The sequence below is a fragment of the Chinchilla lanigera genome, unplaced genomic scaffold (genome assembly GCF_000276665.1).
Source record: "Chinchilla lanigera isolate Chin_1 unplaced genomic scaffold, ChiLan1.0 scaffold00020, whole genome shotgun sequence".
In the NCBI taxonomy this organism is placed as follows: domain Eukaryota; kingdom Metazoa; phylum Chordata; class Mammalia; order Rodentia; family Chinchillidae; genus Chinchilla; species Chinchilla lanigera.
The window spans coordinates 10,173,949-10,189,318 of record NW_004955421.1 but is presented as its reverse complement, the minus strand read 5'-3'; the positions used below and the strand labels follow the sequence as shown (position 1 = coordinate 10,189,318).

The 15,370-nt window shown below is 34.0% G+C and overlaps 1 protein-coding gene across 1 annotated transcript in view; it reads right to left on the bottom strand.

Moving 5' to 3' along the window:
- Positions 1-15,370, bottom strand: part of Crbn (cereblon) — a gene marked incomplete in the record, with an annotated part of 23,544 nt that overhangs the window by 1,152 nt on the left and 7,022 nt on the right. The window contains 6 exon segments of the mRNA XM_013513747.1: positions 1,038-1,169; positions 1,874-1,938; positions 2,567-2,682; positions 3,264-3,348; positions 4,568-4,630; positions 12,077-12,236. Coding sequence (XP_013369201.1) covers positions 1,038-1,169; positions 1,874-1,938; positions 2,567-2,682; positions 3,264-3,348; positions 4,568-4,630; positions 12,077-12,236 — 621 coding nt within the window.

Here is a 15,370-nt window from a genome sequence, read left to right as displayed (position 1 = left end):
CAGGCAGGCGCTTTTGCTGCTGAGCTAAATCCCCAGCCCCCTGATTTGACTTACTCTTAAAACCATGTTTAAATTTTCCCTCTATTGCAAAGACAGAAGAATCTTGTCACTACATATTTTCTTATACAATTTATTCTAATTTTCACTAGCTTTTCCTTTGTTCTGTCCAGCAATCACCTATAGAAATATGCACTGAATTTTGTCTGAGTTACATTATATGAGGCAAGGGGACGGTCCACGTAAGATTTTAGAACTACCACTATAAAATGATTCAGAACTACAAATCCATGGCACTTTTGTTCTTAAGGTAAATAAATTAAATTATGTAATTGCAACAATTTTTTTCCCTAGGTGTAATATCTCACATTTAGCACTTCATATTAACAAATTCTAGTATTAGTCTGTAAGAAGGATGTCAAATAAGTTAAGACAATCCCTGTCAGAAGGCCCTAGTCCAGGACAAGTATGATCACTAATCCTTACTTAGCATGCCTTTTTCAAACTAAAAGGTAACCCAGAATTTGGGACAAAAAGATTAATCAAGCTCTTTAAGATAATAGAGCAGTGAGGACTCTAACAAATTCCTAACAGCTGTGCCTAGGGCCACACTGAGAACTAATGGGCTAAAAGTATGTAAATGAAAAGCAAAGCACGATTCAATGGTGTCTCTATCTTGTTAGTCTGTCAGAGCTTGGAAAACCCACTCTACTTTTATATTACCACAGGATATGATACACACATAGTTTTATCGAATTATAAAGTAGTTGATTTTTCGCAATGAGGTCACAGAAAATTAAAATAACTAAGTTAACTAGTAATTTGAGGACAACTACAGTTGTTGACCTTTGATCTCCCTAACTTACATATTACAGAAAAGAGTTAAAAAGTAAAATAGATGTTTCTATCTATTCGTGGACCAAAGAGCATTTTAATAAAATATTCATGTCATACCTACTTTTATTACAATTGTAGCTGGGTTTTTCTACTCAATTAAGGTAAAACAGAAACAAAACAAAGCAACACCACTGGTGTATTACCCAGGAAACCAACTGTGCTCTGTAGAAGGCCGGCTTGTCAGATTCAAGTTGGAAGCTTTATACACGGTAAGTGTCTCATGTACATATCCATGAGGATTCACATAAGCAGCCATCGGCCCACATAAGGATAAACTAAAACAAAGATCAACAAAGAGGATACTCAATTATGCAAAGGAAAAAAAACTCCAAATAGGTTTTTTTCTGAAGTTAAGTAATGAGGTACAAGCTAAACTTAATCTTTTAGATAATACTAAAACCTTAGTGTCAGAACAAAAGGTTGGGCAGACATCCTAGTTTTGTTAAGTATTTCCTATGGTGACCCTAGGGGAAACAGTACTAGTTTCAAAACTCCTCAGGGTTATGTATAGTGAAAAGTTCTTATATGATCAGTTCATTGCTTTGTAGACATCAGTTTTTTTTTAACCTTGTTCATTTATAATTCTGATGAATTTATCACAGAATAATACCCAAACACTGTGAGTACATGTTAAAAGCATGCCCTACTTTATGTGGCAAAAATAACTGAAGTATGTCTTAGGCATTCAGATTAAACCTTTAATCACTAATACTGTAGTACTTAACATTTTCAACAAGAATTGGAAAAAAAGGATTGTGTAGTTGTTTTACTTACTGTGCTCATTAATTATAAATATTTTCTTACAGATCCATTGTTGCTATGCATCTCCTAATTGGAAGAGAGCTTTCCCTGGAACTGTTAATTACCCTTAGTTTATTGAGTAGAGGGAAATATATAGAAAGCTAAAGTACACACTTGATTATAATTCTAAAGTAATAGGCAATATATGCAGAAGTGTATTAGAAATATGAGCACTTACCTGAATATTTCATTTTTGGTTGTTATTTCTGTTTCTTGACATTGTTTACAGCAAAGGGAAGTACACTAAAATTTTTGAGAAAATTATTAGTGGGAAACATTTTGGCATTTGTTATTATGTAATTAAATTACATAGCTCATCAAGAAACTTCTCTAAGGTGTCCCTCCCTCTACCGTACTTTCCTTCCAGCCACTGAAAAACTTAGATTTATCAATAGAACAAGAAAAACTTTTGAGATCTGGTAAATATTCACTTATAAAATTAAATGACTTTCTAGAATTTTTAAAACAGTAATATTATCAGGAAAGATTTCATAATTTTCACAAGGTTTCAAAAAGAAGTTCATATTTGAGAAATATAAAACATCTCAAGTTTCTACCGGTACGATCCCAACTGAAATTTTTAAATTTCACAGGCTGAGTGTCTTCTCTAGGGGATTAGAAGCTTTTCAGATTTTGGAGTATCTGCATAAACTCTGTGGAATATTCCTAATCCTAAAACATGCAAAACTTTAGCAATGTGCAACATGTACTGTAAAATATTTTTAATGCAAACCATAACAAACAAGTAAACAGTTTTCTCTATGGGACTACATAATGGGACTCTAGAGACAGATTTATTGGTCCTACTAACAGGGCACTCTTAAATTTTCTAGCCTGATGAAACATGGGTATCACAAACACATTTACTCACTTTATTCATAATGTCTAATTCACAGCGAAGTCGTTGGATAGCACTACCAATTTTAAGTAGTTGAATTCTTAAAACATCATCAATAGGAAGGCAAGCAGCTACTCTGTAAGAAAAATCTTAAAGACGTGGAATTTTCAGGATTTTAAATTTATGAATCAGGTAACATATGAATCAGATGTTCATTTGAAATAGAACAGTTCTAAAATATACCAGCTATAGGGGCTGGGGATTTAGCTCAGCGGCAAAAGCGCCTGCCTGGCAAGTGCAAGGTTGTGAGTTCGGTTCCCGGTACCAGAGAAAAAACCAAAAAAGAAAAAAACCAGCTATTTTCCTTTCAATTAAAAATGGGTATCAAGTCCACGTTCAAGTCACTTAAATGATTATAGAGAGTATATGTCAAGTCCTGGAGGTAGGGTCACTTGTAAAGTTAAAGAATAGGGAAAAGCTTGTCTACCTTCAGGAAATATTTTTGGAAAGCCACTTAATTGCAATTTGAATGTCATATGGAAGGTCTGCATAATATAGAATCACAGAATGTATTTTTCAGCAGCTTAAAGCAAAGGAAATATGAATGCTTTACATCATTAAAGTATTAACCAGTTTAACTTAAAAAACTTAATGATCATCAGCTAGACGAGTTCTTAAATTTCTTTTAGCAACACATCAAGGCCAAAGGAAAGGAACTAACTTTTCATACCTATTGGATTTGAAGGAAGAGACTCATCTTTTAGGTTTTCATCCCATTCACGTAGCTGTTTCTTAATTCTATCCATTAAGGTTTCCTTAAAATAGTCATAATAAAATTCAGAATTAGTAACATTTATTGTTAGCTTTTCAACATTTTTTCAGTAAAATTCTAATATATTGGTGACACTTTAAGCCATTGCTATGTGATGAAATCTCAGACCTATGAGTCCAAGCTTCAGTGTCTGCTTTCTTCTGCAAAAATAACCAAGCCCCAGCTCCTTTGCTAAGCCAAAGTTATGTTCCCATGCTTTCCTCAGCCCCAATCTGTCTATCCCGTTGGACATACCTAGTCTGGGAAAGCTGTTCTAGGTTCCTGCTTGGAACTGGCCTCCTCTCCTTTTGCTGAAGCCTCATGTTTTAGGAAGCCAGTCTAGCCTGCCTGCCTGCCTGCCCACCCTCCCTTTTTCCTTCCTTCCTTCCCTCCCTGTATCTTGATATATACCTTACTGTATCATCTTTTAACTGGCATTCAAAAAAGTACTCTGGTATGGTTTCTGTATAATGGCTCATAAACTACTGCAGCTTCCTTGTGTATATATATCAAAAGTACACAAAACCTACTTGTTTAGTTTTCCCAAGATCGCAGATCTGTGGGTGAATTTGTTGAATGCCAACCATATACCCCATGTAACTGCTGCTACTGTTGTCATTTTCTACAAACTTAAGAGAATTTGCCCCAAACCCAAAGTGATAGAAAGTGCGCTTTGAACCCAACTTTTGTATTTAAGACCAAGTTTTTTTTTCTTTTTTTTTTTGTGGTATTGAGGGTTGAACCCAGAGCCTTATGTATGCTAAGCAAGCACTCTTTCTCTGAGCTATATCACCAGCACTAAACACCATGATTCTTTAAATTATTCCAGCCATCTGCCTCTTAGTGTTTCATAAAACATGATAATGACTACTTTTGAATTCTGAAGAGCAAAAGCTTTTGTGGATACATTAACAGACTGAGTAGTGATCAGGAGATAAAAGTATTAATTTGGAGAAAACGCAAAACATTGTTATATAAGAATTTTCTGTAACTATCACTCTTAAAGGGATTTCAGATGCTTAATAAACATTAAAAAGTCTCACATTTTGCCCTTAAATAGGAAACAAAGCATATCCATCAATACTTCTGACTCCTGCCTGCTGTTACTTTATATATAATAAGGGGCATTAGTTCTCAAAATAATGTTAAAACTCTGTTTTGTTTTTGTTAACCTTAACCACGACATGGCTTACCACATATAGTAACTTAAGGTAAGTACTTACAGCATCATATAACGAGTATAGCCAGCGAGGCCACGAAGTCAGATTTGCACAGTGAAACTTTCTCTGAAAGCAGAAAAATAAAAGTCACTTGAAAAACTCCTAGAAAAAAGATTATATTGGTGTATATGCTGCCAAAGTGAGCATGAAAGATTACACTGAGAAGAGCAACACTTGGAAAGATTTGGTAGAATAATTCTGTAACAAATGAGTATCAGTCACATTTGATGGCCATGCTTTTATATCCTCATCCCTACTGAAAAAGTGCAAATACAGTCATACATCATTTGATAATAAAGATACATTGTGAGAAACACGTATACAATGTTCTTGCACAGGCATCACAGAAAGTACTTAGACTTACAAAAGTAAGCGTCACAGAAAGTAACTATACACCTATGCTACTTGGTATACCTTACTGCGTTAGTCCTGTTAAGTATGGTATTCAAAACTACAGGTAACTGCAGCACAATGGGTTAAGTACTTATGTATCTAAACATAGAAAAGGTACAGTAAAATATGATCTAAAAGGATAAAAAATGGTATACGTGGACAGGGCATTCAATCAAGCTCTACGGAGCATGCTGTACTCGAAGTAGGTCAGGGAGAGGCTACAGGATGCATGTGAGGGCCTACAACGTTGTTCTATGCTCTTGTAGACTTAGGCTGCGCTAACCTTATATACATTTTTCTTCAAAAGCTTACTGTAATTTTTCTACATAAACAATATTTAAAAACTTAAATTTTTGAATAACAGCTTAAAACATTGTACAGTTGTAAAAAGGATTTTTTATGTCCTTATTCTATAAGCTTTGTTCTGTCTACAAACTTTTCTTCTTAAATGTTTCTGTTAAAAAATAAGCCACATCCAATCCCCAGCAATGCAAAGAACAAAAAACCAGAACACCTGTATTAGCTTAGGTTTGTTTACACCAGCATACCCAGACATGTAACATTTTGTAACAGAGCATGATGCTCTGATGTTATGCACAATCTGACAATTACAAAAGTTACGAAGTTTCCAGGTAACAGGAATTGAATTTTTAGCTCCAGTATAATTTCACAAGACTATATGTGGCCTGACTCCACCATCATGGGGCACATGAATGAAAATTTTAAAGCAGATGACTTAGTATAATGTTAACCTTTAGAAAAACGAAGACCTTCTGAGCATATTAATTGCCTTTATCCTGGTAATTGTCTTTGTGATCCAAAAATATGGTGAATGCTTGTGGTTTAAAATATTTATTACAGTAAAAAGACACTGACTTGACCTCAATATCCTAAATTGAAATATTTACCTTTCATGGTCACTCTGATTTTGAGGAAGAGCTGAAAGTCGCACAGTGCCAGATCTGGTGGTGGATGAGGACACAGTGTAATGTTTTATGAGTCTGGCTTTCTGTTGTATGGTACTCGGCAGCAGCATTCACTGTATTTTTTTATGATTCCGTATAAAGATACTCTCAAAAGAAGACTTCTAGAACTGCTTTAGAAAGTGGCAAGAATGATGGGATAAGTGTGTTCATACCGAGGAGGAGAAGGAAAATGCACTGTGTCTTTACTAAAATGAATTTCTTATTTAAACATTCACTATATATTTGAATTACAGCTTATATTATCAACAGTGAAAAATCTAAGAATACATTTCAAAATGTCTTTGTGTAAAAATGTGATGGAATCCCCCAAATAATAAAATGATCATATGTGCTTGAGACTTCACAATTAAGTCCATTTCCTAAACCTCAGAAAAAGGAGAAAATCAATTATACACCTCCTCCTACCGTTGAGGATTCAAGTAAAAGCATGCCTAAATCCATATAAAAACGTGAAAATAGAATTTCAGTATTTGATGGGAAGATTCAATGGTGATGTCAGTCCTCAATGTATATATTCAACATAATGCCAGTATGATTGAAATTTATAAGCATAATTTAAAATTTATTTGGAGGATAAAAGTGTAAAACAAACATTTTTGAAAGCAGCACATGTTCTATAACAGAAAATAAGATGACCAGAAGGACATACTGTACTGGTACCATTAACTGAAACAAATTGGATATGAATATAATTGTTAAACATTAGAATGTTACCAGGGAATAGTCCATGTATTGGATCAAACTGCAAACTATATTAAACCTACAGAATCTAAAAATGCTTACATTTTTCTCAAAAAGTGAATTCTACATGGTAAATGTATAGTTTCATTTAAGAAAAAAATGACACATGAAACTGGGAGGGAAAAATAAGCCAACCCAAAACAGAAAAACCCAAAACGGATCAGAACAAGAAAAGCAAGTTAACACTTAACAAAATAAAGATCCTATCTTTCATCTGCAAGACCAAGTGAATAGATAGGAAATAGGGAAATCACATGCGTGAACACTAAGAGAACCTGATAGTTACGAAGTGTGCTCTGTAACTGTGCACATACTATTCACCCCACAGTCTAGTTATACGACAAAGCTAGAATCTAACAACAGTGCTGCTCTATTTCATTATGATCTGAATAGGAACTTCCATTGTCAAACAAAATGTCTTAAGATGGAGTGTTAGTTTTGAAATGTCTCTCAAGGGGACAGAAAAATTGTTCCAAGTACTTTAGGAGTTGCTATGCAGCACAGGCGGACCTATCCTGAACAGCTTAAGTGACACGGCTTAAACCAATGGATCCTTTATTGAGGAAAAAACATGGCTTAACATAATCCTTTTCTAAAGCTACCCAAGAATGGCCTGGGATGGTTTCTTATAACATGCTAAAGTATTATAACAGTTTAAGCCTGATGAGTCAGACCATAAAACTAAGGTACTTTCCAATAAAATCAAATACCTAATGATAAAAATTACTGTCACAGACCAATTATAGAATTAAATCCTACCCAAAACAGTAGATAATTCTGAGTATTTCAATAGGAGCAATGGCAACTCTTAATGACGTGGCAAGAACTTCACCTGTCTTGCAAAAATACTGTATGTTTACCACTACTCCATCTTAAAGAGAGACATAGATGTTATACATTATCTAAAGTCAGTAAATGGGGAGTAGTCAGGATTTGCATATAGGAGTTTTCATTCAACATATTTTGAGCAGTTAACCTGTGTCAAGGATTGCTTTTATGAATTTGTGATGCTAGTGAATAAAACAGTGAAAGCCTGAAAATAAAACAGTGAAAACCCTATTGGCTCATAGGGCTCAGATTTTAATGTAACCCCTTACTGCTCCTTTGTCAAGCTTTGCATATGCACGGTCAGGCTTCCTCAAACTAGTGATTTCCCTAGCATGCATCATGTGTATGTAATTGTGTATGTATAAATATAGATTATGCATAGGTTTATACATCTGTATAGATCTATGTACCTGGGTTTGTCTATCTGCCATTACTGCCTAAGCCTCAGGAGAAGTAAAGAGCTAACCGTTCAGTTGTAGTTCTCATTACAAAACTGGAATTTAGGAAATGAAAGAAGAAAGCAAGCTGATGGGTTCCGGTTTATTTAAAATTCTTTTTATCGTTTAAATTGCTAATTCTAATAGCGTTTAATACAATAAATGAACACCTTTTGTCACATAAAGGGAATTAATGGTCATCATTCACTCTATTTAGCTTTACACATTAACCTTTCAATTTCATTGCGCTTCAAATATCCATTTAATTGGAGTTTCACTTTTTGGAGGGGTTTTTCAACATTCTGTATTGTTGAAAGGCGAAGGTAAAGCTGTAGTTATGAGGCTTAAAAATTAAAGGTGATACATTCATTATCTCTGGGTAACAGAATCATTTTAAGGACTTTTCTGCCTGATCTCAGTAGTAAATCCTGTTCCCAAAATGAGTACTATTTTAATATCAGTTACTGGACACTTAGGGCCTAAACTTTTTGGTTACTTTTAAATTTATCATCAGGTATAACCATTTTATGAAATAAATCATGGTGCTCATGCTCTTGAAGAATAAATTTTTAGAACTTATCATCAATATTATTCCAATAAAGATGGGAGACCTCTGACTGCCAAAAAGCTAAATGGGACTTCCACATTTCAGTGTACTGAAGACACTCAACCTGGAGCTGTTCTGAAAAAGCTTGCTCATCTTATGTGGTATACTTCTCCTCAGCTTGTATAATTATATAAAACATCACAAATATGAATGGTACATTAAGTCTACTTAATTGATTTGTAAATAGAGCTTTTAGAGTCTGTCAGGATAATCCAGATAAAGAATTTCAGATGTCTCACTCCAAAAGAAGGGAACTGAGACAAGACTGTAGAGTTTGTGCACTGGTGATGGCAGAATAAGCGGTAATGATCTTGACCTAGTGTACTGCTCTTGATACAGTATCATGCCACGTCCTGCTTTCTTTATAGTTGAAATTTATTTATATATGAGCAAGTTATTTTTGTTTTATCTTGATGCTAGGTGCCACATAGAATTATACTTTGGTACTATATTTCTGTACATTTTTTGTACGACACAAGTCATTATTTTATTATCACAAATATATTTTAGTGGGCATTTAATATTGGTTTATTTTTACTTACACAATTTATGAACGGTTAGTGGTTCCAACAGCATGTTAAATACAAAGGCTGACAAACCAATAGAATAGATGTAAAAATTTAAAAATGTTTGGTCTGTGATAAAGGCAGCACCTCAAATAAATGGGGTAAGCATGGACTTTCCAGAAAATAATGAGACAATGAAGAACTAGCTGGAAAAAAGTGGAAATCATATTAGGATAAACAAAACATGAACCAAACTTTCTGTGAAATCATTACATATAAAAAAAAAATGAGGACATTCCTTTCAGAGGAAGTGATTGAGAATAAAGAGGCACACAGAAAAATTTTATTTCTTCTAGGATGTTCACTGTTCACTAGCAAATGTTAAAAGTGTGTGGAAACACTTCCAAAGTTAACTGAATACATCTCATGAAGACTGTTCTCCTGGATCAACTTTTCTGATGGAAAAGTATGTGGCAACTTTATCAGCTTAACTTATCTTAGAACCAGGTACGCATCTTCCCTTAGCTCTGACCACCTAAACTATTACTCAGACAAGGAAACAGAAAACATATGCACTGCTTCTTTTTACAGTGGAATGTACAAGTCAGATGCCAATAAATTCTATGAAGAGGAATGAAATGACTTCTAGATTTTGTCTAAAGAAAACACTGTTTGGTAGTCCAGTTCTACTGTCCCCTAAGGTCCAGCTCCAAGTGCAGCATGGACTCCCACCAGTGGTATCTGCCAGCCCCTTTCTCTATACTAGATTCTAGTGTCTATTGCATATGGAAGTATCTCTTTAAAGCAGAAGCATTTGTAGATCCCCTGGGTTTAAAACAGACTAGTAATTTTTCTTGACTTAGTGATCTAGATCCCAAATTTCAGTCTAAAGCACCTCAAGAGTTTAAACAAGGGAACTCTTCCAATAATCTGAAAATACACAGTACACAGGATGAAGGCATTTCCATTTTCTAAAACATTTATGCACCTAATTCTTTCTTCACCACCTTCTGTTTACCCCTTGCTAACTTTTCAAATCAAAATAAGTGAGAAAATGTGTGAGTCCAGAATGGGGAAAAAGGATAACAGGAAAGGTCACAGAATCTCATCCCAGATCATATCATATGTACTTCCTGGGTCTTTGTAAGTCTGCCTTTCCTTGTTCTTGATGAGCCAGTGACAACCCAGTTGCAAAAGGCAAACTCTCAATTCAATGTGATCATGCTGTGGTGCTTCCCACAGAATGGGAAGATTTTAATCACAAAAATTTAATTTAAAAGCAGCCTTATTGCTTAAATTCAGGTTTAAGATTGTAAGATCCTAAAAGTATGAGGCAGAATTATTTGTACAGTTTGTTTTCATCAACTATAAACAACAGTTGCTTTCACCCTATGCTTAGAAGTTTGCAAAGACTAATTAATTAGAGATTTTTAAATGGTTAAAAAGTTTTAATAACCCATTTTGGTATGGGAGACTTCTATATAAATTTACATAATACCTCCAAAGAATACCTAATTGAAGTAAGCATGTCGACAGGGGGATGAAACAGGGAGCATCGTGATACAATTACCTTGCCATGCCAAACATTATTAGATAATACCTGATGTAAATTCTAAAACCACTCCTTGGGGCCCACCTACTGATGGAGATCGCCTTGATGTACTTATTTGGAACAGCTGGGTATAGTGGTGCACACCTGTAGTCCCAGTACCCGGGAGGCTCAGGCAGGAAGACTGCTTCAAGTTCGAGGCCAGCCTGGGCTACACAGTGACTTTAAGACCAGTCTGAACAACATAGCAAAACTCTTCTCAAAAAAAAAAAAAAAAAAAAAAAAAGTAAACGTAAGTATTTGTAACAGACTTGGGAAAGAAAGTATTTCACAGCTATACAAAAGTTCCCTGCAACTTATAGCAGCAACAGTATTACTCAACCTTCAAACAACATTATCTTCATGGTGGCTGGGGAGTCTCTAAGCACTCTATACCTTTCACTGGGATCTTCTTAGAAACATCATTAAAACACTACCATGTAAGACTGATCAACTGAATCTACCAAGACAAGCCTGACACCCATCAAAGACTCCATTCTACACAAAGTTCTCTCTGAAAACTGGAAGAATTAAAGACATTAAAAGTGGTAGTGTAATGAAAAGAGTATTAGCCCTCTTCATGAATAATGTATCACTACCTTACAGCAAATTAGGACCTTATGTTCTTTTATATAAAAATTTAAAACCACTACTTGGTTTCAGTTATTACTTGATAAAGACGCATGATTACCGAAGGATTTCCACTATTACAATGGAAACTGTCTTGCTATATTTTTAGAAGATAAATCTCAAAAAGCCAACTTAGTCTAAATGCAGAAGCTAGTAAGCTTTCCTTTAGGCAGAAAGCATTAATAGTAACTATTTTACCCTTAAAGGTATGTATTATACATAAATAAAAAGAGGTTTCTGTACTCTTCTTCCTAAAAGGAAGAATGATTTTGCCAAAAGAATATAACCAAGAACTAATGCCCCAGGAAGCAGTACTTTCAAAGATCACTGAGTTTCAGGTCAATTTTTGTGGGTCAATAGCATGTTATAAAACAACAGACAAACTTTTGTCTAAAATATCTGGAAGAAGGAATACATTTTATTTTTCTACTTCTACCCTGTGCCACCTCAATCCAGCCCTCTCCCTTTAAAGTAATATACATCTATGGCTCAACAGCCAAACATGACCTGATCACAATTTTCTAGGTTCCTAATTAAAGGTCATAAGCTATTAATATAAGACTGATATGCATAAAAATTAAGAATGCATTGTAATTACTATCGCTGAAAACTATTTTTCATAAATAGCTGCCTCTGAATTTTTAGAAGCTCCAAGTATGATCAAATGCAGTTAGAGTACTGTCCCAGAAGGTGTCTGGGAATGAATTAAGAGTCTTGTTTGTGATTCTTTGTTAAAAGAGGAGAAAGCAACCTGTCTTTAATTTTTTTGAAGATGCATAAAAAATCAGTTTCTCACCTTCTGGTATTTCTGCCACCATTTACATGAATACTGGTCTTCCCATGAGACAGGTTTTGAAGGAAATATCTGGCACTTATTGAGGGATTCTAACTGAACTGCAGACATAGTTGAAGGCAATACACATTCAGGAAGAATTTGCACTTTAGCTTGCTGGATTCTAAAATAAAGAGAACCAAGCAGGTGTTCATTTTTTAAATAAACTAACTCAAACTGTAAGTTTCTACACATTGAAGATAATTTTTAATATGATAATTTTCTATGTTTTCTTTTAAACATTCACCGAATGCTAATAAGATACAAGAAATTTTCACAAAATAACTATGTCATAAATCACACCAGAATTAATACCAATGATAACCTATAGCATGGACTTTCAATCTTACTGTACAATTGAAAGGAAAATCTTTATATTTCAGATAAACAGTCATAAATGAAACAAAGTTGTTTTATTTTTAAATCATAGTTCAACTTACTACTGCTTATACTGACATCTGTAAGTTAATTTTATATGCTACTGGGACACTCTAACCCTCCCATCTGCCTTATTCCCTTTGCTCCCCAAATCTTACACCCATTCTTTCTCATCTGTCATCCTACCTTAAGAATAGGCAGAGAAAGGAAGAAAAAAAAAAAAATCACAAACCTATTTGCATGGATAGTTTCAGAAAGACTGCAGGATTCCATGTAGCCTTTATTTCTATATGCATCCCTTTCCTTATTCTCAAAATTTTAATTTGTAAATAACCCAAAGTATGCATTGTATTTTCCTTAAAAACTGCTTAAGGCTAGCCTGGGCTACAAAAACAATTCAAGGCTAGCCTAAACTGCATAGTGAAACCTTGTCTCAAAAAAAAAAAAAACAACCCAAAAAACAAAAGGAAAAAAAAACCCAAATTATTTAAATTGTTATGTTAAAGTCATCATTTCCCAAATGCTGAGAATACTGTAATTGCAAATATAATGTAAGTGGAAATATTGTATCTATGAGCTACCTACCTATGAGGCATTGTCTCTCCTTTTGTGTAACTTCTGAAATGAGGATTATGGGATATCCATATGCTAAAACAAAACACTTCCACATTGACAAAATCAAATATATTTAAAGTCTCTACTTCATTTTTAGCTATGTGTAAGATCCTAAGACAGTATTTCATAATAACCATTCTTGATCCACAAAAAGGTATAAATGAAATTTTTATATTTCTATTTACTCATTAATTGAAACAGCTAAGTGTGCTAAAATATCTAGGTTTAACAATATCACACAATCACTCTGATAACTTCATTTCCTTGCTGGCATGTCCACTAAAACAGTCAGAAAAATGTATGGATCTAGGACTTCAGAAAATGTTTTTTAAAAATTTACTATGTTCAAACTATGGCCAAATGTTCATGTATTATGTTCTTGTATCATTAAATACAAAAATTTCAATTCTTACATACCTGATGTATGAACTCAAATAGTTTCATAATTATATTTTTAAGGTGAAAGTTTGTATCATCTTTTGGAAGCTTTTAGAAATCTGATTCATAAGGTTACCAGTAACAGAACTAAGAATTATGTTTTACCAAGTCAGTAGAAGACTTTTTTATTATGATAAAAGCATACATGTTATGGAACCAGTGGCTTAGAAATCATGGTATAAATTCATCTGTGATTGGAACTGCCTGGCAGGATTAAGTAGTGTCCATTTTCCCTGTTCAACATGGCCCGAGGCTCCTGGGTACACACAGGTCCGGTTCTTCTCTGAACAGGTGAGTTTTGTTTTTAACTCAGCTGCTCAAAGAAGAACTAGAAGAAACTAGTTTTGTTTCTTTCCAACCTGTTTATGCCAGTTGTTTTTTGAGTATAGCAACATAATTTATATAAATGTTAGAAAAACAAATGAAATGTGAAAAAAATAAAACTGCCTCAATGAACATTAAACCTCCTTTCAAAGTAGTACATAGAACTCTTAACACTATGGAAAGACTTGCACAAATATGGACCGACTCAGCACTGAGATCACCTTGTGATGGCTTTAGAATCTCTTTCAGAAAAAAAGAAGGTATAAAAATGAAGATAATGCAAAATGAAAGCATAAAAACATGTACGGCCATTTCCAATATGCAAATCTGATTCAAATACCTTGAGATTAGTCAATGTACATTTATACATTTTTCAGTTAAAATGAAATGTTTACAGTATATATATGTGTGTATATAAATATATATATATATAAACTTTTTGATTAGCAATTACTTATCTAAATTAGGACAGGTTAAGAGGGGTTCACTTGTAATTCTAAGAGGATTTTAATCTCTTCTTCCTCTCTAGCTAAGAAACAGGAATTTCTGAAGCAAACTACAGTAATTCGGTTTTATCTTTTTCATTTTAAAAGAAAGTCCATGCATTCAGAAAATGATAAAGAAACAGACTTTTCGGAAGGTTACCAGGCATGAGTATACTTGTATATAAGAAGCATCATTTAGAAAATCACAAATGGGTCTTACATAGTACTGCATTGGACTAGATTATCTCTATAGTTTCTTGGATTTTATTGTTTTAAACAAAGACGGTTACAGGACTACAGGGTAGTGGAGCCAGAGAAATCTCACTACACAGAAACCTTTTAAATTGAGACACATTTTTTGGGAGGCCTTCATATAATCTACAAATTACTAGAAATTTACAAATTACTAGAGATCATGTAACCTTTCCAAGTATTTTCTGGCTCTAACTGTTTGCCATTAATCTTCACTATAAACTATATTTCTTGACCTGTTTTTAGAGTTAGTAATCTACTGCCATCTTGTGTTCAAAAGTTTTTCCACAAGTATCATCAAAGGATATGTTTCTTGAAGTCAATTTCACTTGTTTTTCAAAGAGTATTCAAAAATAATCAACACTGTCTAACTACATGGATATATAATATTTTAAAAATGGTACTACTAGCAAAATCCACAGTTATGAAACAGTTTGCTAATTATCAGAATGCAGAGCCCTCAGGAGATCTTTCTTTTATATATTCATGTAATATTTACGGTCCTAAATGTAGAACATAATCCCCAAGTTCAACCCCATCCCATATTCCTCTATCCAGTGTCTAGTCCAAAATGTTGCCTGACTCTAGTTTTGCAGTTCAATAACTCTTATGAATGCCACTATGTTAACAAGCAGACATGCTCTTGCCCGCACAGAACTGACATTCCTTTTAAAATTTTAACACAAAGCCCCAAAACCTTCTTGTATACTGAAGATTTACATGTGTAACAGAAAATTTTAACACAAAGCCCCAAAACCTTCTTGTA